This window comes from Tarenaya hassleriana, unplaced genomic scaffold (genome assembly GCF_000463585.1).
Source record: "Tarenaya hassleriana unplaced genomic scaffold, ASM46358v1 Cleome25, whole genome shotgun sequence".
In the NCBI taxonomy this organism is placed as follows: Eukaryota; Viridiplantae; Streptophyta; class Magnoliopsida; order Brassicales; family Cleomaceae; genus Tarenaya; species Tarenaya hassleriana.
The window spans coordinates 1959680-1987578 of NW_010965775.1; the positions used below are offsets into that span (position 1 = coordinate 1959680).

Sequence of the window (27899 nt, forward strand, 5' to 3'; positions counted from 1 at the left end):
GAAGAGCGTTACTTCACCTATCGAAGCCTCTGACGAGACAGTAACGCATTTGATCGAGCGAAATGAAGGGACTTTGCCGGAGATTCTGCCAGAGACTCCGGAGACGGTCACCGGCGGCGAGGAGATCCGGCGAGAAGACGGGGCGAGCCGCCGAGAAAAGCTCAGGGATTGCATAGCCGCCGCGGCATTCATGGAGGAAATCGTCGCGGACATTGTCGGCGGAGGCAGGAGATTCAGCACGGGAGATTTAGCTTCCGAGATTGATAAGCGATGATCGGAAGGGATTTAGCGACGGCTGAATACTCTAATTCGGGTGAAGGATAATACACGCCCCGACATATTTATAAACACGTGACAAATATGATTTTACGATTATACCCTCCACCTGTTTTTATATTTTAGATTAGATTTTCAAATCTCCGAGTCTCGTGCATGCATCGCCGCTACAACAATTGGAAAAGCATTTAAACGTGAATTTTTTTGGTAAAAAATAAGGCCCATTTTAACCCCAGTTTTTTTTTTTCAATTCTTTCTTAAAAAATCACTTTTTAATTAGAGTATATGCAGCTTATATTTATGGACATTTATATAAATTATATAGATTGCTTTCTTCAATTGTGATACGTGTCTAATGGATACCAAATTATTCGAATTTTAGGAATCAATTGGGTGTATAATAAAAAAAAATTAGGCTTAATTTCACAGCTTAAATGTTCATTAGAAGTTAGAACTACGAAATGAATGGTTGTGGTAGTAGGGGATCTATAACTTTTTTTTATTATTGAGGTTTTCTTACCACCTTGATTATATAAATTTTTCGAGTTAAAATTAAATGAAAATATTTATTTAAATAGATAGAAAACATATTTCATAAATTGTTATATAAAACAATTCAAGATGAACTAGATGTTGGCAAGTAAAACTTAATCAAAATAAGCAAATAAAGTAATGATTTAATAATAATTAAACATGTTTATGTACCTTAAACCCATTATCAAAGGTTGTAAATAATATAAAAATTGAAATAAAGAATTGTCAACTATGAATACTTGGAGCCAACATGCTTGGAAGGTGATACCAAACAAAGCCACGCATGAAAAACATGCGGTTTATCAACACTTCACAATAAAAACGATAGATTAATATTTTTAAATTTGTATGATAGGATTACAGATAATAGTTTCAAATATTTATATTTTGAAAAAAAATTGTTGAAAATTAGATACAGTTATTATTATCATCGTCATCATGTAACCAGAAAAAATAGTTGATGTGTTTATATAGAAAAATGATATATTATTTAAGAGTTTTTATATATTTTATTTTTATATTTTTATATTTATGGATTTTTCTTGAGATTTGGCAAGTAAAATTGTGTTTTACGGTGGACTAAATTAGAGTTTACGTTTTAGAAATTTCAATTTCTTGATTTCCTTAATAGACTGTCATTATGTTTGTGGTTATTTATCCAATTAAACGAAACATAAAAAGTCCGATAATTTATGAAACATAAACCAGATTATTAGAAGCTAAATATTTGTCAAATCATAACCTTTAATTTGCCTAATTCCATCTATTCGAAATCCGTCAACCTCGTTTGCATTCTTGAACATAATCGCTTTTTATTTTTCGTGCTTGCATATTTAATTTATTTATCAAAATAAATATTAACTTATAAAAAGGTATGAATAAATACAAATAGTAAAAATAGTTAATGAAATAGCGGATAAATCTACATGTACAGTTTTGAAAGTTAATGAAATACCAACCTTTGACAAAAAAAAATAGTAAAAATAGTTTTTTTCTAAATTAGGTTATTATTTATCATGGAAATAATATATGTTCTCATTGTTATCAATCATGCACTTAATATAAAGGATATTTAAGGGGATTAACAGTTGATTCCTAATCTGTAACGTTGTATTTATGGTCGGTTTTTAATATTTTGTTACCGAGTTATAAAATAAAAAAGATGCATAAAAATAAAGAAAATGCACACTTTTTATTTATTTATTTGAGCTGCCATTCTAGAAGATTTGTTCAGCGGATATTTCGGACCACAAATCAATTGAATATATTTTAAAAATGAATTAATAAAAAAATAATCAAAACAATTTTTAAAACAAAATTCTAATTGAATTTAAATAAATGGATATGAAAATAATAGAACAGAGACATGACGTATATCCCCAATGTCCATTCTTTTAGCCGCCAATTTGGAGGCTCCGAACCCAAAACCTATGTTACGTATACAATCGATAGAGGAAGACATTGATGGACATGTTTGATAATAAATTGCAATTCCTTCTATTTAATTTAATTTCTAAAATTATGCATATGTCGCGATATTGATATTTTGCTAATTTCTAAAATGACGTAACAATGAAATCCATCGTAATAATTTTCTCATGTCCCTCATATACAAAGATGCTATACCAATTTATTTAAGGAATTTGGTCCCATTTGTAATAATGGAACACATCACTTATACTAAGCAAAACATCACGCGTGTTCTCTATAGTCTATGGTTCTTTAGATAAACTAATTTTATAAATAAGAGATGGTGCAAAATTGGGAGAAAAAAAATGTTATTTAACTCCCAAGTAATTCACGAATTTTAAAATTATGATAAAAATACACAAAATTTTATCAACTCCTAGTCAAATCCATGAATTTTATAAGAATGTTTTTTATTTAAAAAAAATACACGTAATCTTACAAAAACTTGTAAAAAAAACTACTACGTTTATATTAAAAAAACGTCATCAAATGATGTGTGGTTTTAGGAATCTTTGTAAAATTCGTATGATAATTTGGGAATAGATAACAAATTCGTATAATTACACTGGATTTAAAAAAATAATATTGAATATTCGTGTACCAAAAAAGGTCTCAATTGAATTATTATAGAATATAGTTCTAACTATATCAATCTATAATACATTGCATTCCACCACCATGCCAGAGCAAAGAGGGCCTCAAAGCTATACTTTGTGTCTGATCTCATGTCATGCCACCAAGAAGATGAAAACAACAAGGAACAAGATCACAACAGCAAATATCTTGATCATGAGCCACCGGTTCGAAGAAATCCGGTTAAGGTGCCTCAGAAGAGAGCTATGAGCTCCGTCCACGTTAGCTAACGACTCGTCCATATTGTCATCGATTCTGTCTCAGGCAAATTGATACTTAAGATTCTCGAAACGAACTTAAATGTATAATTAAGAGGGTGGTGGGAGGAGAGAGCATTAGAACCTGATAGCTAGTTCTCCCTGTTGTGTGACCATGGTGGCCAGATGGGTGAAGATACCACTCAGCTCAGTTATGGTGGATTCTACGCTGTGAAGTGCGGTGGCTCGGCTTTGGGCATAGCTCTCCTGCCTCGGGACTGTCTGCTGTAACATGGACATCTCCATTTGGTTGGAAGAAGCATTGTCTATGACGGGTCTTCGTCTGTTTAGGGCATGGCATGAGATACCATTAGCATAAACGAGCCAAACATTGCAAGGACAGACAGCATATTAAGGTAAATCGAAACAGCAAGCGTAAAGGCTTCAACTTTCAAGTGCGCAACTTCATTTTAGAGATGAATGATCATGAAAGAAAACGAGAAAATTGTACTAAATGGAAAAGGGTAAGTACCAAGAGTTGATTTGTTAGCTCTAAGAACAAGGCTTACCTCAGATGGTTGATAGGAGCTGCTCCATTGTTTGGCGGTGATCTGCTAGCATACGGAAGAGAAACCTATTCAGATTTCCTTCACTGAAGTAATTATTTTTAGAACAGATTACTCGTTTATAATTTCAAGCTGGTACATATGATCTGTCAAATGCAATGTTCTCTTGATCAACCTAAGACAGAGACACCTGAATGGCGGAGGATGTAGAGTTCAAAGATTACCATGAAGATGACATGTCCAATATTGTTTTCGCCAAATTATAATAACGTGTACTTTAAGTAGTAAGGGCGGGCAAGATCCCCAAATGGCATATTGGCTAAACTTCGAAAACAAAACTCACATCGATGGTTGAAAGTCGTTGGATGGATTTGATGGGCTTGACCAAGGAGGAGGCTCGGTCAAAGTTTTTACATTATGCTGAGGAGGAGTACTATCTCTCGATGCATTTTTCGTAGAAAATATTTGTTTCCGACTTTCATGAGCTTTGATGTTCTGCATGGCCACAGGCATTTTTTTAATAAGAAAGTGTCTACCTTTGGAGTAAAGGACTGAATAGATAATAAGTTGGAAATTAACAGAACCGACCTCAGATCTCGTAGTCAATACATCTTGAAGCTGCTTAGTAGCACCCATGAGTCTGGTTTTCAAGTCATCACAAACAGCTGTGGAATGGCCAGCCCTGTCCTCTGAATAGTTCCCATCAGCGATCTCCATGTTTTGAAGGGTTTGCAGATCAGACAGCCCCATATTCAGTCCCGTGATATCGTTCCTTATCAACGCAGTCAACTCCTGTATTTCCACAGTCCGGTCATTGAACATTGACGATTGCTTTGCCACTGCAAATTCAACATATTTGCAGATAAACATATACCCAGTAAAAAAACACCATCCGAATTACAATCACTACATCTACAAAAATTTCAAGGATCATCATCAGTAGCATGGTTTTTTTCCTTGTCCTCATAATAGACAGATGCTTGAAGCAAAAGAGTTCCAGAGCATGACACTTGGAATTTTCCATGTTCTAAGAACCATGTCCGCAAGCTGAACTATCTCAAATCAAGCAAGAACCCATAAGTCTATTGAATGACAGATACATTATCATTCATCCTTTTCAAAATCACATGATTGCATAAAATTCCATCATCGAAATGTATTTGTTACTACTTTCCACAAGCAAGCTGCCAAATCCGTGTCTTATCTAACAACAAATGGACAATCTCGTTTAGACATTCAAAACCCTGAGCTGAATTCCACCAACCCTTCCGAATTCCCTAAATTTCTCTCGTTTTCTCAGCAACCAAACAACCCAAACGAGATCAAAGCTAATTAAGAAAAAAAAACAGAGACGAAAAACAACAGCGAGAAAGATCTGAATCGTACATTTGGCGAGCCTGGCGATCTTCTGAGACGTTTCGTGGATACCTAACCCGATCCGAGAAGCTTTCCGGTTGAATTCGGATCTTGAAGAGCCATGTTTGGAGGATGCAGGATCATGTTCAGTTTGATGAGCGGTCGAGACCGCTCCGATCTTCTTCAACGTCTGCGACAGCGACCGGAACTCCGCCGTACGATCTCTGCACGTCGACGCCATCGGACGGCCAGGATTCGATCAGCCGGACGAGCTTATTCAGTAGCAAACCGTTCCAGAAGGAATGGGGAGATCCATCATGCGAAACTACAAGGGACCAAAACAGGAGGGAGGAGGACGACAGAGAACTGCGTGTCGCCTTTATGTTTCGCAGCGGGACATCTTGCTGTTTAGCCAGCCACCGAACCGCGTGCCGTTTTGTTGATTCGGTGGTCCAAGTGCACGACGTTTAGAATTCATTCATTAGAATGGGCCGAGAATATGAATACTAAACTTGGGCCTCATTTTGTGAAAAGCCCATCATCCTTACAACGCTTTATAACCGTTAGATCATCTAATGGAGCAAGAAGACGCTGACCGTCGGATCATCTACTAAAAAAATCGGGATCCGTTCATCGATGGAGCAAGAAGACTCTAAACTAAAAATCGGGATCCATTTTTTTAATAAAAATGTTATGTTCAGATTTTTTTTTCTAAACCAAATAATGAAAATTAAAACCTAATAAACCAAACCCAAAATCGAATTTTCATACGTCCAACTCTATTCAAAAGAATATAATATCTATTGGGAAATACATATATATGTGTGTAGTATATACATAGATACATATATGTGCGTGTGTATGTATACGTAACAAGAGCAGACCATTAAAGTTTCAGAGATGATAATGCAGTTAATAAACTAAGTCGTAATATTAGGAGAGAGAGGGGCAAGTCGGTCCAAACTCCAACGACAAAGACAACTCAGTATTATTAGGCAAAGTTTAAGTAATTTCTATTTAATTAACTAACCTTTAATCATCAGATGTGAATGATTATCTCTTTCACAAACCACGCTTTTTAATACGTTTTAATTATGTCTAAACGTAATTATGTCTTAGGTGGGATTTCCTGCGTTGTCGTATTTTCATTTCCTGATGTATATATTTTTATTATTACGTGAAATATAATACGAGTAAACAAATAACAAAATATTTCATAATATGGAGTTAATACTGTATCATGTTCCATCACTAATGTAAAATTAGCTTTTCGGAGGAGGCTATTTGAATTAAAATTATTACCACTATTCATAAAAAATAAAGTTTAATGCGGTGTTTGCGAATCCCAACTTTTATTTTATTTTTACAAAGTTAGATTAGGTATTTGGGTTCAATTTTCAAATATGTACTAGTGAAATGAATTGAATAACACGTATGGTCATATAATCCTATTTTAACCGAATTTTATTTTTAAAACTGATTTAATGTGATTTTATTATAACTAAATTAATCAAGTTTGGGTATAAGATTAGAAAAAACGAACAAAACAAATTTTTTAAATAAATACTTTTTTTAATAAAATACAAACTGGAAAATGGGTAGAAATCGAATTGATATAATTTTTTATAAGAAAAATGGAAATTAAATTTCAAGGTGTGTAAAATGGAATATAACCAAAAACTAAAATATTTCAAGATGATTCTTTTGTAACTGTTATATTCGAACCATATACAATTTACCTACCATTCAAACTATAAACCCTAAATAAGCAAACTATCGCATTAGATGATGGTAAAAAAAAAACTACTCAATTTAGTTTTGTGTTCGGTCCACTTCGTTATGATTAATTATTTCTAATATTATATATTGTATTACCTTCATTACATGATGCATAATGTAGTATTTTCAACATTATCTATATTGGATATCGACATGCTACTTTATCCTAAAGTTTATACGCGCCAGGTCACATTACATCATCATGATGAAACCTAAAACCATATATTATACAGGAATCGGTATATATGTTATCCATGCATGCCGGTCTCGCTAATTATAACCATATGTTAAGCTGTCATTACATGATTAATCACTTTTATATTAACTTAATTCACAACTTTACCTGTAAAGTTTACTAACAAACGTTGAAAATACATACAGAATTACGAGTTTAATCTTATAAAGTTCATTACGTTTCAAGTCCATCTATGTGTCGATTTTCTTGTAATATTCTATTTCGTTTTATATGCGATTTTCCAAGTGGAAAGTATTTTCTGAATCTTGATTAAATTATACACTAATGTCTTGGTTATATTATATAATGGACGGTGGCGGGTGGTTACTAGCAAACATCAGCCTTGAATTTTGTAATCAATATTTTGTGTATATATTTGTCACTGGAAGAACTGTTATATATTGTGTTCGTATCATTAATAATATCAAATTCATATACGATTGAAATTGTCTACCCATAGTCCATTTTATGAACTCGCACCATGTAGATGATATCTAAATTATGGTGCAAATCCATAATAACACAATTCTGGACTACAGATGTATCATGTATGTATTCATTTATTTTATATATGACTAAACCAAAAATAAAAAATTTAGGGACTTACTTGAGGGTTAACTTGTTTTTTTTTTTAAATTTATTTTATGATCGTCAACGAAAGAGAAGTGAATTAACTATTTTCTTTTTTTTGTTGTTGAAATTAGATGATAAAGTTTTTTAAATGAAAAAAAAAACTTTCCCAAACAAAATTATTGCATAAAATAATGTATTATAAACAAAAGGGCGCTGAAAAAGAAAACGACTGATAGCTCACTTAACAATAATTACAAATTAAACTAATCTTAATTACAATTAAGCAAAAGGGTCCCACCATCTCTCATCCTCTATCCCCTCGCACCAAAATCTCTCCCTCTATATAACCCCACAAAACCACCACCGTCCGATCCAAACACACACACAAAAACCAACGGCCAAGATCCCATCTTCCGACCACCGGAAAAACACAGAGCAGCAACGACATGGAGGGCAAAGAAGAGGACGTGAGGGTCGGAGCCAACAAGTTCCCGGAGAGGCAACCAATCGGGACGGCGGCTCAGAGCCAGGACGAGGGCAAGGACTACAAGGAGCCGCCGCCGGCGCCACTCTTCGAGGCGGGAGAGCTGACGTCGTGGTCATTCTACCGAGCCGGCATAGCCGAATTTATCGCCACTTTCCTCTTCCTCTACATCTCCATCCTCACCGTTATGGGCGTTAAGCGCGGTGACTCCATGTGTGCCACCGTCGGCATCCAAGGTACACACACACACATATATATATATATATACTTATATTGTATTTACCGAAAGTTAATTTAGTGTTATATAATTTGTGGGTTTTGTATGTAAGTTAGAGATTTTATATTATGATCATTTTAATAGCGTATGATGACATTATACGCTATGCATGCCGCAGTCGGCATACGTATATATATCTGTATAGTAACTCTAGTATTATGTAAATTCTCTGTAATTTTTGGTAATATAGAAATTTAAAAAAATTATGATCATTTTAATAACACATGATAACATTTGTGTGCCACGGGCGGAATCCAATACACACACACATACACATATATATATATATATATTTATTCTATATGTGGGTTCTTCGTAATTAATGGTAACTTATGATGACATCTTATTGACAAATATTTCAACATAAAAGGAATCGCATGGGCGTTCGGAGGAATGATATTCGCTCTGGTGTACTGCACGGCGGGGATATCGGGCGGGCATATAAACCCGGCAGTGACGCTGGGACTGTTCCTGGCTCGGAAGCTGTCGCTGACGAGGGCGGTGTTCTACATGGTCATGCAGTGCCTTGGAGCCATCTGCGGGGCTGGCGTCGTGAAGGGCTTTCAGGGCAAATCCAACTTCCAAAGCCTCGGCGGCGGAGCCAACGTCGTGAACCATGGCTACACCAAGGGCGACGGCCTCGGCGCCGAGATCATCGGTACCTTTGTCCTCGTCTACACCGTCTTCTCCGCTACTGACGCCAAGCGTAGCGCCAGAGATTCTCATGTTCCGGTAATTTAATTGTTCTTAATATAATTTATAATGATGTTTTCAGATTTAGTGGTTAGTATAGAGATGGATATTTAGAGTTTTGGTTGAAGTTTTGTTCGGTTAAAAAAAATATATATATATATCTGTTTTGTTTTTATATTGAATTTCGTTTTTATTGATAATTATACTTATTTCCCAAAAATTAATTTTGTTTTCGATTAGTTTTATATTATGTTTACATTTTTTTCAGTTTTGATAAAAAAATATACGTGATTTTTCATTTCGGATTTGTTGGGATTTATTTTTTTATTAATAAAAAATTAGTTTAAAAAAATATTTAATTCGGTCATGTTTATATTATGATCGGATTTTCGATTTTTCAGGTTTAATAAACATTATAAAAAATATTTCAGGTTTTATATCAAATTCAATTCGAACCCATACAATTTTGCATGACCAAACCGAAATAGCCATGAAAAATGGCGATTTTACCACTATTACCGGACATACCACATCGCATGTATAACACACACATGTCAAGTTTGGTCTGTGTTACGATGCTAAAAGAGATTTTGTATTGGTCGTAATGGCAGATTTTGGCGCCACTGCCGATCGGGTTCGCGGTGTTCCTGGTGCACTTGGCGACGATTCCGATCACCGGAACCGGCATCAACCCGGCTAGGAGTCTCGGAGCCGCGATCGTCTACAACAAGGACCATGCATGGGATGACCACGTAAGCCTCTTAATCATCTCTATTTATAATTTTTTTTTTATAAAAACTTTCATTGTTTTTATAGAATATCTTTATTTAACTAATTAATTGTGGGGAAAACAAAATTGGAACAGTGGATTTTCTGGGTGGGGCCGTTCATCGGAGCGGCGCTGGCGGCGTTGTACCACCAAGTTGTGATCCGGGCCATCCCCTTCAAATGAATTAATCATCACTCCTTTGTATAAATATTTTGAAAAAAAATCTTATTATCATTAATGGTTTTATGGTGAAATAATATCTCTTTTTATTTGGAAAAAATAACAACGAAAAAATCGATGTGCATGGCCCGTTTTCGTTGTAATTTTTTACCTTGTTTTTGTCTCTTTGAATTTTCTTGTGAGCTGGTTGGTGGTGTTTTGTTGTTGTATCCTTCTGCATTAAATGTGTACATTTTTATTATCACTAACTACTACTCCATCGTGTGTGTATATATATATTATAATCCCAATGTTTAAACTCTTGGAATCAGTCTTTAATCACACAATTAATTGCGAATCGAATCCAAAATCTCGAAATCATTTTATCTATCTCTCCGTCACTGAACTACCAACTAATAGGTCATATATATATATATGTATATTGTATACTATACACATTATATATATATATATCTTAGTGGGCCAATGCCAATGGCACTCCAAATTTGGATTGCCTTGTGTGGATTATATATCAAGATTGATTCATTGTTTAAGTAGTTCAACCGGTGAAATAAAACGTAAATAGTTTATTCCACTTCGAATTCGAACCTCAAATACGGAGAGTTATTGTTTCCCGTTCCTAAGATTAGTTTGGAGTTTAGTATTTGGATACCCGCTTATAAAAAAAAAAAAAGATTGGTTCATTGTTATTTTTTCCGAATAATATTTCATTTGGTGATTGGCACAAGTCAAAGGTTTATCTTTTTCGTCTTATATATATATATATATATATTATAAGTTGATAATAAATAAATTAAAAAAAGGTAGAAGAAGTTGGATGAACATGATGATGAGATGGAATATACTGTGAGGATATGCTTTTATATTGGGATGGCCATAGTTTATGTAAAAACATGCATGTCACCAAACTGTAGCTGAAAATGAAATAAACTATATATTAATAATATAGTAATCGGTTTGGACATCTGGGCTATTCTTGATCCGTATAAATGTCATCTTTTACAAGAAACCAACACGACGACGTTTTCGCCGATCTCTTTGTGGGGATGATATAGAAAATAGGCCTCTTGATATTGGACATTTACAAAAGCCCAATTAGGCCCAATTGCTAAAGGCCCATTATAATTCTGTTTGAAGTCGCAAATATATTCATTTTTTCAAAAGAAATAAAAAAAATAAAAGAGAAATAACGAGATTTTTGCAGGGCTTTTTCCTGGAGGAGGGAGAAGGCGACGAGCTCGGGGGTTCTATGCAATCGTGCCGGGTAGTTTGAATTTCCCGGTGATGGATGTGAGATTTCAGCTATTTCTCATCTTCCTCGCCGTTACGATGGAGTTTACGGTGGCCGGAGCCGTAGGCGTGAACTGGGGCACGGCGGCGTCGCACCCTCTTCCGCCGCCGAAGGTCGTGGAGCTCCTGAAATCCAACGGCATTTCCAAAGTGAAGCTCTCCGATGCAGACCCAGACGTTCTCCGAGCTCTTTCTGGGTCCAACATCGGTGTAGCTGTCGGAATCCCTAACTCCATGCTCAAGAGCTTGAACGCCTCGAGGAAGCTCGCCGAGAGCTGGGTTCATGACAATGTCACTCGCTACTTCGACAAAGTTCGAATCGAGTGCGTTCTTCGTTTCTTCCACTTTTCTTGTAATTAGACTAAGTTCTGGGTTCTGGTTTCTACGAAATTCGAATTTGGGTTCTTGTTCTGGAACTGAAAGTTTCCATTTTTTCCTTCCAATTTTGTGTTCGTAAGCTGTTTGTTCCCCAGGAAAATGCTTCGTGGTTTCTGGGTTCCTGTCAACGTCGCCCCATTTTTCCAATTTTTCTTTGGGCGTATCTTGAAAGTTCATTGGCTTTTCTCCCTCAAATTGAGGGCAATCCCTAACTTCCATGTTTGCTAATCTCTCTGTTGCTTGGTTTCATCAGAACATATGCACCCATAGCGGGAAACACTCGCGCAAATTTGTTTCATCATCAGTACATTCTCAGTAGATTTTTGTTTTGAAGCTGATTTGTAAAATTTACAGCTCCTTACTTTGATCTATTTCTGTCAGTATGACTCAAAATTCATGTATTTTGAAGGTTTCTGTCGCTCGGATTATCTGCAGGTACATTGCGGTAGGGGACGAGCCATTTCTCCAAAGCTATGGCGATCAGTTTACGCCCTTTGTCATTGGAGCGGCCATGAACATCCAAAGCGCTCTCGCTAAGGCGAGCTTAGCCGGCGAAGTGAAGGTCGTTGTACCTTGTAGTTTCGACGCCTTCGTCTCGGGATCTGGCCGGCCATCTGACGGGCTCTTCAGGAACGAGCTCAACAAGACGATGATCGAGCTCCTCTCCTTTCTCTCGAAGCATCATTCCCCATTCTTCGCGACCATCTCTCCTTTCCTAACTTTCCACAAAAACAAGAACGTCTCTCTCGAGTTTAGCCTCTTCAAAGAAACAGCACAACCCCATAAAGACGGCCACAGAGTTTACAGAAACAGCTTTGAACTGAGCTACGACACTCTGGTCTCGGCATTAGCCAAGCTCGGGTTCCTGGACACAGATATCGTCGTGTCAAAGATCGGTTGGCCAACAGACGGAGCGGCCAATGCCACATCATCGATAGCCGAGACCTTCATGAAGGGTCTGATGGGTCACCTGAAGAAAAACTTGGGCTCTCCTCTCCGCCCACATAACCCTCCTCTCGAAACCTACGTTTTCAGCCTCTTGGACGAAGATCAAAGAAGTTTGGCTTCCGGAAACTTCGAGAGGAACTGGGGAGTGTTCACATTCGACGGGCAAGCCAAGTACAGTGACCTCAGCTTCGTCCCGAACTCGAAGAGGAATCTCGTGAACGCGAAGAACGTGCAGTACCTTCCTCCGAAATGGTGCGTAGCCAACAACAACAGAGACCTGTCCAATGCCTCGGCCCGAGCCATGGAGGCATGTTCAATGGCAGACTGTACGGCGATACTGCCAGGTGGGTCGTGCTCAGACATGGCGTGGCCAGGGAATGTGTCGTACGCGTTCAACAGTTTGTATCAGCAGACCGATCACAGGGCAGAGAGCTGCGACTTTGGGGGGCTCGGTCTGATCACGACCGTCGATCCGTCTTCGGATAGTTGCAGGTTCTCGATTCAACTCGACACTTCTGGTTCATCTTCTCCGATTGTTCTCCTACAGGACTTGGTGTCGGGTCCCCTCGTGTTGTTTGTGTTCGTGTTGCACGGGAACTTGTTTCTGTTTTGGCTCTGATATTATCATTTTAATATTACCTAACCTAACCATAATATTATCATTGCAAAACATATGCAATGTTGCTAATGGATTTTGGCATTTTGGTTTTCGATTCGGGTTTGGATAGATTATTATTGATTTTAAATTTTTTTCGATTTTAAAAAATCTGTACTTATTGGGTTTTTTTTGTTAGATTCAAATTTCATTGAGAAAAATTCTTAAGTTTTTAAAAATCAATATTTGTTTTTATATTAAATTTAATTTGGTATTATTAAGATTGATTCGATTTTAAATAACAAAATAAATGAACACCCTAGTTTGTTAAACACATAATCAGTTTAGATTTTGAAATTTGCTTCATATTTGTTTTTTGTCACTTGCCATAGGAAAGTTAGTTAATTATATATATATATATATATATATATATTTTTTTTAAATGCAGTCTATTATTTTCTGTAATCGAATTAAAAATTAGTGGAAAAAAGTCTCAAAGGGTCATATAGTTGGGCTCATCATTTTGAAAGGCCCATTGTAAATATATACGGCCCATAATAGTTTCCTCGAGAGCCCAAAAAAATCTGAATGAAATGACAACTGCTGAAAATTAAATAGAAAAGCAAAAGAAGAAATATTTTTGAAGGGCTTTTCCTGGAGACGAAGCAAACTCGCGAGTTCAAGTTGATTCGATTCTCTCCGGCCAAGATCGAGTCGCGTCGTGGAATCTGGTTTTCCGGCGATGGATGTGATAAAGACGCAGCAGATATCGGCGAGGACGATCGAGAAGGTGATTGTTCACCCACTCGTATTGCTCAGCATCGTCGACCACTACAACCGCGTCGCCAAAGACACGCGCAAGCGCGTCGTCGGCGTCTTGCTCGGGACCAGCCACCGCGGCACCGTTGACGTCACCAACAGCTACGCAGGTGTGCCCTAATTCTCCTTTTCCCCTGTCGTGTACTTCGATCTCGTCGCCTCATCTTATGTCAGATCTCTCCGAATCTGTTCGCGTTTTGTTGCCGTGGAAATCGGTTTTTTGGGTACTTTTTGTCTGACATTTCCTCCGTTTCTGTGCGTTTCGTGGGTTCATTCTTATAGGTCTAGTAATTGGCAGCAATTTAGGGTTGTGGTTACTGAATTGTCTGCTTGGAGTTTGATTTTCGGTTCACTTCCCGTTTAGGGTTTTCAGGATTCAGTCAAATTAAAGTAAAAGATAATCTCTTTGTCGATTTTAGGTACTTTTTGGGTACTTTTTGTCTGACATTTCCTTCGTTTCTGTGCGTTTCGTGGGTTTATTCTTTTTGGTCTTCATGGTGAGTTTAGTAATTGGCAGCAGTTTAGGGTTGTGGTTGCTGAATTGTCTGCTTGGAGTTTGATTTTCGGTTCACTTCCCGTTTAGGGTTTTCAGGTTTCAGTCAAACTAAAGTAAAAGATAATCTCTTTGTCGATTTTAGGGTTCATTTTAGCTCACGGGTGTTCATTGCTCTGGACATTTTTCGAGGAAACAGTTGCTTACACATGGCTTGTTTGATTTGCAGTGCCCTTTGAGGAAGATGACAAAGACCCAAGCATTTGGTTCCTTGATCACAACTACCATGAGTCGATGTTCCATATGTTCAAGAGAATCAATGGTATTGCTTCGTAAAATTGCTAACTAGATTACTTTTGCTAGGCATAGAATCTCGTTTTAACAAACTAAATCTTTGCTTCCAGCGAAGGAGCATGTTGTGGGTTGGTACAGCACAGGTCCTAAACTTCGGGAGAATGATTTGGATGTGCATGCATTGTTTAACAAGTAAGACACCCTATCTACCGGCATTATTTCAATGCCCTGAATCATGAGTCAGTCTGGTCATAATTGATAGTACTGTTGATGGTGTTAGGGTCTGTTTAAGTTAATATCATACTATTTTATTGGCAGAGGCGGTCTTTCTTTCTCTCTCTCTCGTGCCTTTTTCATTTGGCCCTGTAGCTTTGTGTTCGAATTCTTGTTTAAGCTCTTATATATGGTGCTGCAGCTATGTTCCGAACCCAGTGTTGGTCATAATTGATGTCCAACCTAAAGAACTTGGGATACCCACAAAAGCATACTATGCAGTTGAAGAGGTGAAGGAGGTAACAATAAGAGCTCTTTCTAACCCTCTCAAACGGTTCAGTTGTGTCAGACATTATTTATCTTTTCATCTTTATGTTAGTTGGTGTTTGTATTCATATCCTCTACGAGGTTGATATATACTGCTATGTGCACATATATAATATATACAGAATGCTACTCAGAAAAGCCAGAAAGTCTTCATCCACGTCCCCACTGAAATTGCTGCTCACGAAGTCGAGGAAATTGGTATGTCTCAAGTCTTATTATGGTTGGATTTGTTCTGGTGCATGAATGATGGAACCGTCTCGTTTGTAATTGTTTCCGAGGAACATCATCGTCTCATTTCCATTTGCCTGGTTTATACGGTTCGGATATGAACAGGTGTTGAGCATTTGCTCAGGGATGTAAAAGACACAACTATCAGCACCCTTGCAACCGAGGTTTTCATCTTTTCTACGATTCTCGATGCTTCAATTTTGTGCCACACCTTAAATGCTTTACTGAAATGGTAATGTACATCCTTGCTTCATGCTCGAGGAAACTGAAATTGCACGAGTTTTGTCCGACATCATCAGGTCACCGCAAAACTTACTGCTTTGAAGGGGTTGGATGCACGTCTTCGGGAGATCAGGAGTTATCTCGACCTTGTTATCGAAGGAAAGCTCCCTCTAAACCATGAGATTTTATACCATCTCCAGGTTTGAGTTCTTATAACTCGTGGATGTTCTTTATTATCTTTTCATTAAACGATTTCGTTCTACAAACTATGGTTTGGATTTTGTTCTTTGCTATTCTCTTTGGCTGCTGTTGTGTATTTTCATCTTATGCTATATTCCTCTGATATCTTTTGTAGGACATATTCAACTTGCTTCCCAACCTCAACGTGAACGAGTTGGTTAAGGCTTTTGCAGGTAAGCTTCTGCCTTCATATATTTTTTTCCCAAGCAAATATTTTCTTGACAGGTTTTCTTTATTAATATTCAATATTTTGCAGTGAAAACGAATGATATGATGCTGGTCATCTACCTTTCTTCGCTCATCCGAAGTGTAATTGCTCTCCACAACTTGATCAGCAACAAGGTTAGATTATTGACTGTTTCTCTCGTGTTCGTTTGTTTCGATTACGACACAGGAGTCAGGACAAGGTTAAAACCGAAATATCAAATCTATAGGCACCAGTTTCTCTGACTGTTTGAAGGGTATCTTACCTAAAAATGTTACATTTCAGTTGCTGAACAAGGAACATGAAAAGGCCGAGGACTCGAAGCCTGTTGCCATACCCGCAACAAGCGGGAGCTAAACATCGTATTTTTTTTTTTGCACTCGGGTGTTCTAATCGGGGGATATGTCGGGTTACCGGTTACCTGTGACTTGCTCACTGTCCCCCCCCTCGGACATGTTGTGTTGTTCAGAACAACAAAGACAAGAGTTGGGCAAACTAGACAGGATAGGTTTTATGTTCATTTTGGCCATCTTGTCTCTTCAAAGACGATCATTACTCTTTTGTTCTTTATAATTGTGCGCGCTTCGTCCTACCATCTCAAGACTCTCATTTGATCTTCTAGTATGTTAACCCAGGTAGGGATGGGCACGGGTAGGTACCCGAGATTTTTTCGGGTATTTGGCTTTGATGGGTACCCGAGGTATCCAGTCGATGAGGGGTGAGATTGTGACGGGTCACGTCACCGAGAATAACAAGAAATGGAGAAGGACGAGGTGTGAGTGTGTGAGGTTTTCATTCGAGAAGGTCGAGAAAAGTATACGAGGTTGGCAACGAGGACGATACACGTCTTTGTGTAGTGCTGCCGTTGCACTCGTCGTCATGCCTCCCCGTCCCCCTCGGTTTGGTCCTGAGTATCCCCATCCCCTTATCTCGGGTTAGCCGTGGGTTGGGTTCTCGCTGGACGGAAACCGAACCCGACCTTATCTCGGGTTTCTGTGGGTCGGACGCTCCCGGATCAACGGGATTCGGTACCCATGCCCAACTCAAAATTATTCGAGTTTGACCCCGAAAGATTTGAAACTTTTAGACAGTGGAATCCTGCTTACAAGTTCAATTTTAAACATCCCCAATGTTGATTTCACTTCAATGAGGTAAAGTGTTAATGCTATTTGCTTTTGGCTTCGATTCAAACAGATCGGAGCTAGCTACCGTAATTGAATGGAAATTTCTTTTGGGTATTTTCCCAAAATCCAAATGGTAAAATGGTTTCCCTCATCTCTCGTTAATGTGATATATGAGGGATTGGTATTTGATACATCATCTATCACATGTACAATTTTGGTAATAAAGAATAGAAAACGCATTATTGTTTAATTAAACTATAATTCTATGTGTTATATCACAAGTACTGTCACTGTTTTTGTACATCGTAATACGGTCCAACAAATCGTATTCACCCCGAAAAAGTTTTATGATATATCCAAGCAAGAAAAGAAAAGCATATATTTTTTTTTGTAAGAAAAGAGCAAATAATTGTCATGTTGATCTTTTTTCTTTTCTTTTCTTGAGCTTTCGTCCTTTGAAAAAGGAATTACAATTCAAATAAAATAAAATAAAAAGGAGATTTTTTGAAGGAAAATAAAGTAAACGAATGGCGTAAGCCTCCCCCCAAAAAAAAAAAATGTTTGACGATAAGGGAAAACGAACCAAGAACGTGCTTTATTACGCAATATGGCCCCTTTCTACGACCATCTTTATGAATCTATAATATATAAACATATTTTTCTATATGTATATATATGTGCGTTGCGTATTAAAATATTTGAGTTATATTATATAAATATCATGAGTTTTTATCCTTTACGTAAATTAGCTGATTATATAAATTTGCTCATGATTAGGATTAGGTTGCGAACTTGGCGTTTTGCGTAATTTTTAAATTGTTCATCGCTCCAAATGATGCCATGCTTACGTACGCCTACGTTAGTGTTATATATATATATATATAATATTGGGGGGACAAGCGGACAAAAATGATGTGTACAACGTGTTATTTGTCCTGTTATAAAGAGAAATTTGCTCGAACATATCCACCCTCTCTTGCATGAAATTAGCCTTATTAACATATTTTTTATTTTATTTTTTTGTTTTGGTTTTATAATTATGAATTTGCTTTGGTTATATATTTGATTTTTAACGTGTCTAAATTTTAATGAATTCAATTTAATTTTGATATGGCTATCATTCAACGCAAAATTATATACGTGTATAGATATATGGTCTAAAAATATTATTATGTCAAGAATTATTTTAAAATCTAAAGCATTCACTAGTTTTCCTTTGGATTAAGAATACCCACAAATTATGTACACTCATCTCCCATAATAATTTTATGTGGAAACCAAATATACAAATCTTGAATATGCAATCATTTATTTCTTTCTTTCAATTGTGTATGGTTTTTTATTTATAAAAAAAAAATCCGTGTGGATAAAGTCCTATAATGGTCATGTTGAACATATCTACATGTATACATTGACGGTGTAAATAGAATATGAACACAAGTATGACGTCAGCATCGCATTAAGGCCTTTCATTTCAAAATTGGTATGTATTAGCAGCGGCGAGGCTGTAGATGGATCCCACGCGAGCCGACGAGAAACCAAAACGGGACAAAATTGGAAAAAAATTAAATAATAATAATAATAAAAGTAATTAAGAAATTTGTTTAATATTCTGATTATTTTGTCTTAAATTTAGTATTATCTCATCTTTAATTTCTCGAAAATATGTCCGTCAAGATCGTGGTTAATTTCTTGAGGCAAACCAAAAAAGAAGAAGGCCTTCTTTCTCAATTATTCAAGATGTATTTTTTTCATAATTCTAAAAAGTGCACAAAATTTAGCAGAATTATATAGAATTTGAAAATCAATAAAATTTAGAAAATTTGAATGTCTGAAGAAAATTTAATTAATGGCGCTTATTTATTCTAAACACGCTTGTAAATTTTTTGTGTGATCTTTACCTAATTCCAACATTAACCATCAACAATATTCACCAAAGAAACAATAAATTTGAATTTAAAAATAACGAAAATAATTTTATTAGAAAACAGATCTCGTTTTTAATGGAAAATGAATTTGAATTGAATCAAACACCAAATTTGATCATAAAATATAAAATTAATCTAATTGGAAACCTCAATTTTTTTTTTTGTTACGATGGAAATTAAACCTCTATCCTACAACCCTTCGAGTCGGACACTGGACACCGAACGCCTCTCAATCCATGGACCGGACGAGAACAACATTAGGACAGTATAGCGGACCTGAGAAAACTCATCGTCCTGCGCAGTAGTCGGCAAACTATGTAGAGTAGGTAAACCAGCCTCGTAAAGCTGACCGACTCAAAGGAAATTTCTATATCTGGATTTCGAACCCACAATCTCTTGGTAGAAGGGAGTTGTCACTAACCACTAGACTGGGAACACCCCTAAAACTTCAAAATTTTCAGTCTACCAACTAAAACAATCATCAATCATTGCATTGAAGTCCTTGGAAGCTTGTATTTTGGAGGTTCGTGCAATGATTACTCGACGAACCACATAACTATTGGTTATAAGACCTTTCATGGGTTTATTCAAACTTCCCATCAATTTCAAAATAAATAATAATAATAATAATGAATTAAATTCTATAAGCGACTGACAAAATCAATTATCTCAGGTTTTATAATTGCATGAAAATAATAAGGCTTGATTCCCTTGCAGAGGCTATATACTTAAAGCTTATTACTGTTTTTGATTAAAATCGAAAGGCCTTTTGTATTTGGTCGGAAAGATAAATAATATTACAAAAGAATATTTTCTTTTTTTTTCTTTTCACACAAAAAAAGCAGTATCCTCTTATTATTTTGATTAAAACAAAAATAAAAGCTCCAAACGCGTAAAGATTCGCTCCTGATTTCTTTTTATACAAAAATAAAATCTTTTAAAAGGCTGCGTTTAGACTACAAAATCAAACGGATAATATCAGTAAATAATTGAAGTTTAAATATTTCTACACATTATCATATATAATGGACACACATCATCATCATCTTGATTTAAAACTAAATCTAACAATACATAAATTATATTCAAATTGAAATCGATATCTAAAAATCAATCAGATATATTTTTTTTCAGTCAAATTAAACAAAAAATTTAAAAAATGTATATATTTTTTTAAATAAAAATAAACAAGAATAATAGAACTCAAGCCAAAAGTTACCGGTGCAAATCCTATACGATTGCTAGAAAGATTGGGTCCTATTTTTATCTTATATGCTATGCCACATTTGCCACCAATATCTATAATGACACCTTTAAAAACACTTTAAAAAATTATTTAATGAATTTAATACTTACTACTAAATTGGGCATATATATATATATAGGTTGGTAAAACAGATTAAAAGAATGTGATTCTTTGGTCACAAGTGGAATTCAGACTCAGCTTCTATTATACTGTTTTTGTTATGAGTTAGTGGTCAGCCTTGGCCACTCTGTTCGTATTGTGTCCACCCACATGTGTCCAAACCATATATATATATATATATATATATATATCATTTCCATTTGCCTGGTTTATACGGTTCGGATATGAACAGGTGTTGAGCATTTGCTCAGGGATGTAAAAGACACAACTATCAGCACCCTTGCAACCGAGGTTTTCATCTTTTCTACGATTCTCGATGCTTCAATTTTGTGCCACACCTTAAATGCTTTACTGAAATGGTAATGTACATCCTTGCTTCATGCTCGAGGAAACTGAAATTGCACGAGTTTTGTCCGACATCATCAGGTCACCGCAAAACTTACTGCTTTGAAGGGGTTGGATGCACGTCTTCGGGAGATCAGGAGTTATCTCGACCTTGTTATCGAAGGAAAGCTCCCTCTAAACGCATATATTATGTAAAAACTCTTAAATATATTTATGTAAAATCTGATACACAGTGAAAAAACATACACACAGATATACACAATGATCCCATCATAATAATTTCTAAGAATGTGAAGAGAAACTATTGTTCTATAATAATTTGGAGTTGAAACACACACAAAACACGAACTGGGTTTCGGCATCTGATGCATGATTTCAGTTCAAAATTCCTCACAAGAACAGTGAGTTCCTGTAAGCTCCGGGACTGTAGGTGTTTTGTCCGAAGAACTTGATTCCGTTCAGGAAAGCTGCGTCGTCGTCATCTGGAGACGAAGTCGGCGAAAACAGCAGACCTGAAGAGAGGTTCTGTTCGAGAAATGCCGCATTTTCAGCTTCATTGTCTCTGAAAACCTCTGCGTTCTGATGGGTTTGAGGAAGAAAACCGCACCGATGATCAGGCAATGGACGGCTCTGATTGTTTCTTGAGTTGGCGTTCAGAAGATTAACGGTCGTGATGTCGTGGATGCTCGGTCGTCGTTTATCTTTAGCACCAGAGAGCTGTCTCTGGTAGTATTTCTGAGCGTGACTTGCCACTTGCGTCGGCGTCTTCGACACAACGAAGTTTCTCGATATGTTTCTCCAGTCGCCTTTCCCGTACTTCAGAAGCCCTAGAAGGAATCTCCTGAGAAGAGAAACGATCAGAGACAAAGCATCGTCAATATCTTGTGTCCCAAGGCAAGAAACCTAGGATCGATGTTTCAGAGTACAAATCAAGAACCATTATTACTACCTGTGCTCTTCCTCTGTCCAAGGGACACCTTTCTTCCGCTCCTGTTCGGTTCCTCTCCCTCCAATAGGTCGTTTTCTATTGGCGTCGAAATCACGGTGATCGAACCTGAAGGAGGATGGAGGGTAACCGGGAATCGGTACTCTTCCAGCCTCGATATCAAACACGTCTTCTTCAAGCTTGTTGTATTGCTTCATCACGTCAGAAACCGTCTTCCCGGGAATCATAGCAGCGATTCTGAACCATCGATCCGGTGTGTCCTCCGCATAAATGGCGAGGGCTCTCTCGAATTTCTTGTTCTCTTCTTTAGTCCACGTACCGCTCCTGTTCATAATCTCGTGCGCGAACCGATCAGACATGGAGACGTGAGATAGAGGGTGGAGAGTTTCCATTTGCTTAAGGCGCAAGAAACGTTTTCGCTACGAAGAGAGCTCGAAAAGGGTCATACTCTGGTGGTCTGAAGGTGGGGCGGTGATTTGTTAACCAGAAAGACTGAAGCTTTTTGTAGGATATGATATAGGAATCTGAGGAGAAAGGGAAATCAAAGAATCGTATACTAAGGGAATCAAGAAGCTTGCTTTGATGCGATCGGCATAAACCGACGAATCCGAAAAAGACCCCAGCTTTGAAAAGAATCCCTGAGAATCTGCAAAAGGAGAACAAAATCCGAAGCGTTTGAGGAGAAAACAAGAGAAACCCAGATGGATTTTCTCTGAGAATCGGAGGAAAAACCAGAGAATGAGCGAGAAAATCGGAGACCCAGGAGAGAAAATTGATGGGAGAGATGGAGAAAAAGGAGGGTTCTTGAGGAAGAAGGAAGAAGATGGGTGTGTGTTGTGATGTGTCTTATAGTGGTGAAAGTGATGTTTGTTCTGTAGATTTCTGCTTTACAAAGGGGAGAGAGAGAGAGAGAGAGAGAGAGAGAGAGAGAGAGAGAGAGAGAGAGAGAGAGAAGGATCTCTCTCACTCGGCCTACTTGTTCAAATTTTACGAAAAAAAGGTTCCATTACTATTACATAATAAATAAAAATACACGTTACAATACAATAATGACAATTTGATTTTCGTCTTTTTCGGGTTACGAATATAGAGATGATAATATCGTCACATAAACAAAGATATAAATACTACCAATTTTTTTTAAAAAGCTAACAATAAAAAGAAATTACAAAAACTAGGGCAAAAATAAATATTTCTTTTAACCATATTACTACATCTATTAATGTAACTATGACATATATATATATATATATATATATTTAATGTAAAACGTTCTATGAGAGATAAGATCATTTCACATTGATTGTTTTATACAATTCCACGTCAGTCGGTTCATTCACATGGTTCGAACCCAACTAGTTTTGTGGCTGCAGTGACGATACGAGCAAGTGGGACTCGCCATTTCCCCAAAACTCTAATATATAAATATACGAGGGAATAATCGGTACATGAGATTTATTAGATCCCTGGTTACAAATATTTATACAAATCCCAAAAAAAATGATGATTTATAATCATGGAATCTGGAATTCGAAATATGTTTTAAAAAAACATAATATACGTTATGTGTTATTCAGATTGTTTTTTTTTGCATTTTTTAAAAATATTGAAAAAGAATAATCATATGTTAATGGATTTTATATATGATCTATCCAGGTATCATTTGTTGTGTATAATTCTATTTTATAGAACGTTTGGATATGATAAATGATAATCACACCTTAATAAATGCTTAGTGACCTTTAATAATGCTAATGACAAAGATAAGGAGAACCGTTCTTTTTTATGGACAATATGATTTTTTTTTTATAAAAAAAAGAAACAATCATTTGGCCATAAAATTCCTCATTCACACGAGCGACGCGTCTAAATTTTTTTTTTTTATAAATATTTTGAATTAAAATAAAGCACATAAAAATTCATTACTTTCTCATGTCGGACCAATAAAACATTTTAAATTAAGAACGATATGAAGCACAACACTTTTCAAGCCCTAACTTCAAACGCAAGCAACCCTCTTCTCCTTCCTCCTCTTCTTCGTCTTTATTGAATCTCAGACAAGATTTTTTTTTTCCAGTTTCAGACACTTTTTCCCGAAAACCGAAAACCGAATTTATTCGATAGATCAATTCTTTTAACACTTAGGGAGATCGCTTGGAGGAGGAAGAAGCGTTTCATTCGGACCTTTGCCGTTTTCCACAAGAAACACCATCTTTAATCCCCACGATGTGTGCACTTCCAGATGACAATGGAAGAACCAAACCCCTGATTCGACACAAACCCGGTTTATATTTTCGATAGAATTCGTCAATCAATGCTCAAGATTTGGATAAAATCGTGTTTAATCTATTATAGAATTGTACGAGATCAACTCACCAGGATTATCGGCTCTGAACCGGATTGCAGTCCATCCCGCAGTAGGGACGCTTACGGTGTTCCTCTCGACCGGATCGACGAGGTTAAACTTCTTCGGATCATTCAACGGGTCGAAATTCCCAACGCCTTTTCCGATCACGAAAAAATTGAATCCGTGGAGGTGGGTGGGATGGCTCTCGGGTGCTATAACGCTCGTTCCTTGTATGACAAGCTGTACGGTCGAGTTATACGCGAGCCTATATGCCTTCGTTCCGTTCATCGTCCTCATATTCGCCGTGGAATTATTAGCCGTGTAGTTGAACGGGATCAAGGGTTTCCCCGGGAAATCGTCGGTGAAAACGCCGCTTATGTTGTAGTAATGAGCTTGAAGGATACCAATGGTCGGCATTACAAAGCTGACATTGTTGATATCTCCGACAGCCTTAGTGTTGTTAATGCATGTTTCGCAAGGGTTTATACCGACACCTATCGTGAAAAACAGCGAATGATCGACTCTTAACGGGACATTCGCCGGGTAATCTCTCGAGTTTAGGCTTCTGAGATTGTCTGAGAAGCCGAGAGCAACGCTCGTCGCATTTACAGGAGGGATCTTGTCTGAAACGAGGGAAGGAGACGAGGTTGTATCGTTATAATGCAAGAAAGCTGTCCCCGTTACGTTATCCACTGTGACAATCGTGTCCATGAACGGAGAGATCGTGATCAAGTACTTTCCTGAGGACTGATCTGCGGTAAGAAGAGCGTTCGTTGTCTGGCCAGGACCGAGAAACAACGTGTCTGCACTAAAGGGTTTCGTGTATGAAGCATCGACTTCGATGACAGTTAAGGTGTGGCCGGCGATCTTGAAGAAGAGCTCGTCATTCAGTGCAGCATTGATGATCCGTAACATGTACGTTTTCCCGCTCTCGACATGCAAAGTGTAACCTGAAATAACCGAAAAGATCGTAAATTTTCATCAGTGGAATGAGATCCGACATGAAGAATCAGAGACAGAGATCCGTTACCGGGAGAGTTACAGCCCAAGAGAGGACCGGACTGTCCATTAATGGTGTGAGCATCTGAGACATTAGGAGGTAAACCGGTGAATGTGGACTGATTAATCACAGCCTCAACGTCTGATTTCCACCATTCTCCTGCATCAATCCATCAAAGAAACAGTTCTGAGAATCCGAATTACGATCTAATAAGGGCCGATACCCGATCTCAGATCGGCTTATATGCTCACCGAAAATGATGATTTTCTCCTTGTGAGGCCGGGGAAAAGGGTAAGCCACTCGGTGTCTGGGCAAGATGACGATGGCGCCGTGAACCGTCGCCCTTAGCCACGAGATGTGGGCGTGCCAGAGGAGTGTTCCTCGTTGGCCCGTGAGGGTAAAGTTGTAAATAAAAGTTCCTCCCGGTTGGATCGGACATTGAGTTATATAGGCCGGTCCATCTGACCATCCTGTCCTAAGTTGCTTCACACCATGCCTGCAAGACCAAGAGAATTACAAGACTAAGCCCCTGAACCCGAATTTCGGATAGCCATCGATCTGCATCGGGCATCCAAATTTCGGATACTGACCAGTGTATGGTAACATTGTAGTTGACATGGTTCGTGAGGTTAACGATGACTTGGTCGTCTTCCCTCGCGTAAAGAGTCGGTCCAGGGAACTTCCCATTGACGGTGACTATTGATTTCGTTGAACAGAGCTTAGTTGTGTTCTTCATCACCACCTGCTCACAGTTTTTTTTTTTTAAATTCATTTCCGTCAGGACAAGACACTGTTAACAGTGGAAAAGGAAGACTCACATCGAACTTGTACCGGCGAATCTTCGCATCAGCCAGAACCAGAAAAGCCAGAGCTAAGAGAAGAAGCGTTAACTGGACAGAGGAAGCCATTTTCTTGAACTCTGAGTTCCGACAGGCGAATCTATGACACAGCTTTAAATGGAAGTTTATGCTGCAATGTCCTTGTAATAAGTTAGGTGGACTTATAAAATCTTCTGGGTTTCATCATTTTTTTTTTTCTTTCTTTTTTTTTTACTTCAAAACTACACAAAGAAGGTGCTGAAACTGTTGCAGCCATTTTTTCAACTCGGACTGAAGTTTACTTCTCGTTTGCGAGAATGGGACAAGCCCTGTTCCTGTTCCCATCTAGATGGAGCTCAAAGTGATTACTTGTAGAACAAGTAACTCGGGAAAAAAGTTGCAGCGTAGCTTTCATGAAGGTGCTGCGAAGTAACACAGTCGTCTGTATTAGCCTCAGTTTCAGCACATCTTCAAACTTTTCATCAAATCTCACCTCCCATTTGATGGAATCTTCCAGAAACCAGAGCTTCGCTTCGGTTATAATCCAAAGCTACAAAATGTCGGAGAGATTGAAATATTTGGTCTGAAACAAAAAGACTCGGCATTTACTGCAACTTGGCACTTCAGGCTTTGATTCTTACATCATGTTTTCTCAATCCGGAATGGCACACGGTTAACGGTTAACAATTTCGGCATATCTATCGATGGAAACGAAGTATGAAAGGGGGCATTTTTCTTGGCTAAAGACTTACAGAAGGACCGCCGGACAGAAGTCTCTGCAACCAAGCAACTCTCAAACCCGGTTTCTTCAAATTCAGGAAGATCTCTCTGTATTCTTTCTTGAGGAATATGTCCAGCGCGAACAAGTAGAGATCACTCCCTTGCTCCACCTCTTCCATCGCATCAAGGCATTCAATGCACTCCCCGATCGAGTATTGAAGCTTTTCCGATACGATAGGGACAGCCATCGGGCTCTCGTTCACCGTGACATTGCTCCGGCACTCGACAACCTCGAACTGCTGGTTGGCTTCCCTGTCCATGGGAGCTGCCTCATCTTCTTGCAACCGAGATTCTGAGAAACCGCCATTTAACCTCGGGTGGATAGTGGGTGAAATGTCTTCTCCATCTGGACTGGTTATGGCTGCTTCGTTCATGTGCAGGACTGATAGTGGAGTCGGGTCATGGAAATGCGGCGTTTCAGAACGAGAACGGAGTTTCTTGCGCTGAGGAGGCGGAGAATATGGAGCTCCAGGTTCTATGACTCCATGAAAGATGATTGCCAGCTTATCAGGATGAGGAATTTGCTTGTTTCTGAATTGTGATGCTCTTGGATTTATCTAAGAAAACCAGAAAGACCCAATCTTTCAAAACTCGCGAAATAAGATCTATTCCGAAAATTAGTTGATGAAGTTATTTGGCATTACCCGTAAATAGCTTCGCCACTCCTCGTCTGTTGCACCAAATGTACGAGTATCCGGATCCCATTTCAGACTACTTATACCGACGACTTGACACCAGATTTTCCACGATTTCCTTGTGCAATCCCAGTGGTTTTTCAACTGCGCTCTCGTATAACTTAAGCCCGTCTTTTCATTGATAGTCTCAAGAATCGTCTTCCATCCCTCCTTGGTAAAATGTGAATCCGGTCTACTTCCTCTCAGAGTCTCTTGCATCAACAGATCGAGAAACAACTCATGCGTGGACGGAGACCAATACCCTTTCGTTTGCGGGGTTGGTGAGTTAGACATTCT

The 27899-nt window shown here is 37.8% G+C and overlaps 8 protein-coding genes across 9 annotated transcripts in view; 3 read left to right on the forward strand and 5 right to left on the reverse strand.

Moving 5' to 3' along the window:
* LOC104816555 (anthranilate synthase alpha subunit 1, chloroplastic) overlaps positions 1–324 on the reverse strand; it is a 3874-nt gene extending 3550 nt beyond the window's left edge. The window contains exon 1 of the mRNA XM_010545439.2: positions 18–324. Within this exon, the coding sequence (XP_010543741.1) occupies positions 18–213 (196 nt within the window). The 5' untranslated portion in view covers positions 214–324. The remainder of the gene's footprint in view (positions 1–17) is intronic.
* Positions 325–2846: 2522 nt separating this feature from the next.
* LOC104816556 (syntaxin-31) lies at positions 2847–5434 on the reverse strand. 2 transcript variants are annotated; one of them, XM_010545440.2, is made up of 6 exons: positions 5063–5434; positions 4265–4515; positions 4020–4171; positions 3680–3724; positions 3256–3453; positions 2847–3168 (listed from the first exon to the last, which is right to left on the reverse strand). In XM_010545440.2, exons 1-6 carry the CDS (start codon positions 5271–5273, stop codon positions 3009–3011), a joined length of 1017 nt encoding a protein of 338 aa, XP_010543742.1. In that variant the 5' UTR covers positions 5274–5434; the 3' UTR covers positions 2847–3008. The 2 variants fall into 2 exon arrangements, with proteins under 2 accessions (XP_010543742.1, XP_010543743.1); XM_010545441.2 differs by having other exon boundaries at positions 3680–3721; positions 5063–5433.
* A 2547-nt stretch (positions 5435–7981) lies between these two features.
* LOC104816557 (probable aquaporin PIP1-4) lies at positions 7982–10281 on the forward strand. The gene is made up of 4 exons (XM_010545442.2): positions 7982–8339; positions 8751–9112; positions 9685–9825; positions 9939–10281. Exons 1-4 carry the CDS (start codon positions 8066–8068, stop codon positions 10023–10025), a joined length of 864 nt encoding a protein of 287 aa, XP_010543744.1. The 5' UTR covers positions 7982–8065; the 3' UTR covers positions 10026–10281.
* Positions 10282–11211: 930 nt separating this feature from the next.
* Positions 11212–13351, forward strand: LOC104816558 (glucan endo-1,3-beta-glucosidase 9). Its single transcript, XM_010545443.1, has 2 exons — positions 11212–11635; positions 12126–13351. The coding sequence occupies exons 1-2, from the start codon at positions 11307–11309 to the stop codon at positions 13255–13257; spliced, it is 1461 nt and encodes a 486-aa protein (XP_010543745.1). The 5' UTR covers positions 11212–11306; the 3' UTR covers positions 13258–13351.
* A 512-nt stretch (positions 13352–13863) lies between these two features.
* On the forward strand, positions 13864–16869 carry LOC104816559 (26S proteasome non-ATPase regulatory subunit 7 homolog A-like). Its single transcript, XM_010545444.1, has 10 exons — positions 13864–14162; positions 14775–14867; positions 14950–15031; positions 15255–15351; positions 15502–15577; positions 15713–15771; positions 15907–16029; positions 16185–16242; positions 16326–16411; positions 16560–16869. The coding sequence occupies exons 1-10, from the start codon at positions 13976–13978 to the stop codon at positions 16629–16631; spliced, it is 933 nt and encodes a 310-aa protein (XP_010543746.1). The 5' UTR covers positions 13864–13975; the 3' UTR covers positions 16632–16869.
* A 4364-nt stretch (positions 16870–21233) lies between these two features.
* LOC104816560 (transcription factor DIVARICATA-like) lies at positions 21234–22887 on the reverse strand. The gene is made up of 2 exons (XM_010545445.1): positions 21987–22887; positions 21234–21878 (listed from the first exon to the last, which is right to left on the reverse strand). The coding sequence occupies exons 1-2, from the start codon at positions 22373–22375 to the stop codon at positions 21428–21430; spliced, it is 840 nt and encodes a 279-aa protein (XP_010543747.1). The 5' UTR covers positions 22376–22887; the 3' UTR covers positions 21234–21427.
* A 955-nt stretch (positions 22888–23842) lies between these two features.
* LOC104816561 (laccase-22-like) lies at positions 23843–26648 on the reverse strand. The gene is made up of 6 exons (XM_010545446.1): positions 26149–26648; positions 25921–26072; positions 25582–25826; positions 25361–25489; positions 24360–25280; positions 23843–24248 (listed from the first exon to the last, which is right to left on the reverse strand). The coding sequence occupies exons 1-6, from the start codon at positions 26236–26238 to the stop codon at positions 24118–24120; spliced, it is 1668 nt and encodes a 555-aa protein (XP_010543748.1). The 5' UTR covers positions 26239–26648; the 3' UTR covers positions 23843–24117.
* A 75-nt stretch (positions 26649–26723) lies between these two features.
* The window catches only part of LOC104816562 (L10-interacting MYB domain-containing protein-like), a 2731-nt gene continuing 1555 nt past the window's right edge, over positions 26724–27899 (reverse strand). The window contains exons 4-5 of the mRNA XM_010545447.1: positions 27573–27899; positions 26724–27485 (exon numbers count right to left, since the gene is read on the reverse strand). The exon at positions 27573–27899 is cut by the window's right edge and continues 18 nt beyond it. Coding sequence (XP_010543749.1) covers positions 26889–27485; positions 27573–27899 — 924 coding nt within the window. The 3' untranslated portion in view covers positions 26724–26888. The remainder of the gene's footprint in view (positions 27486–27572) is intronic.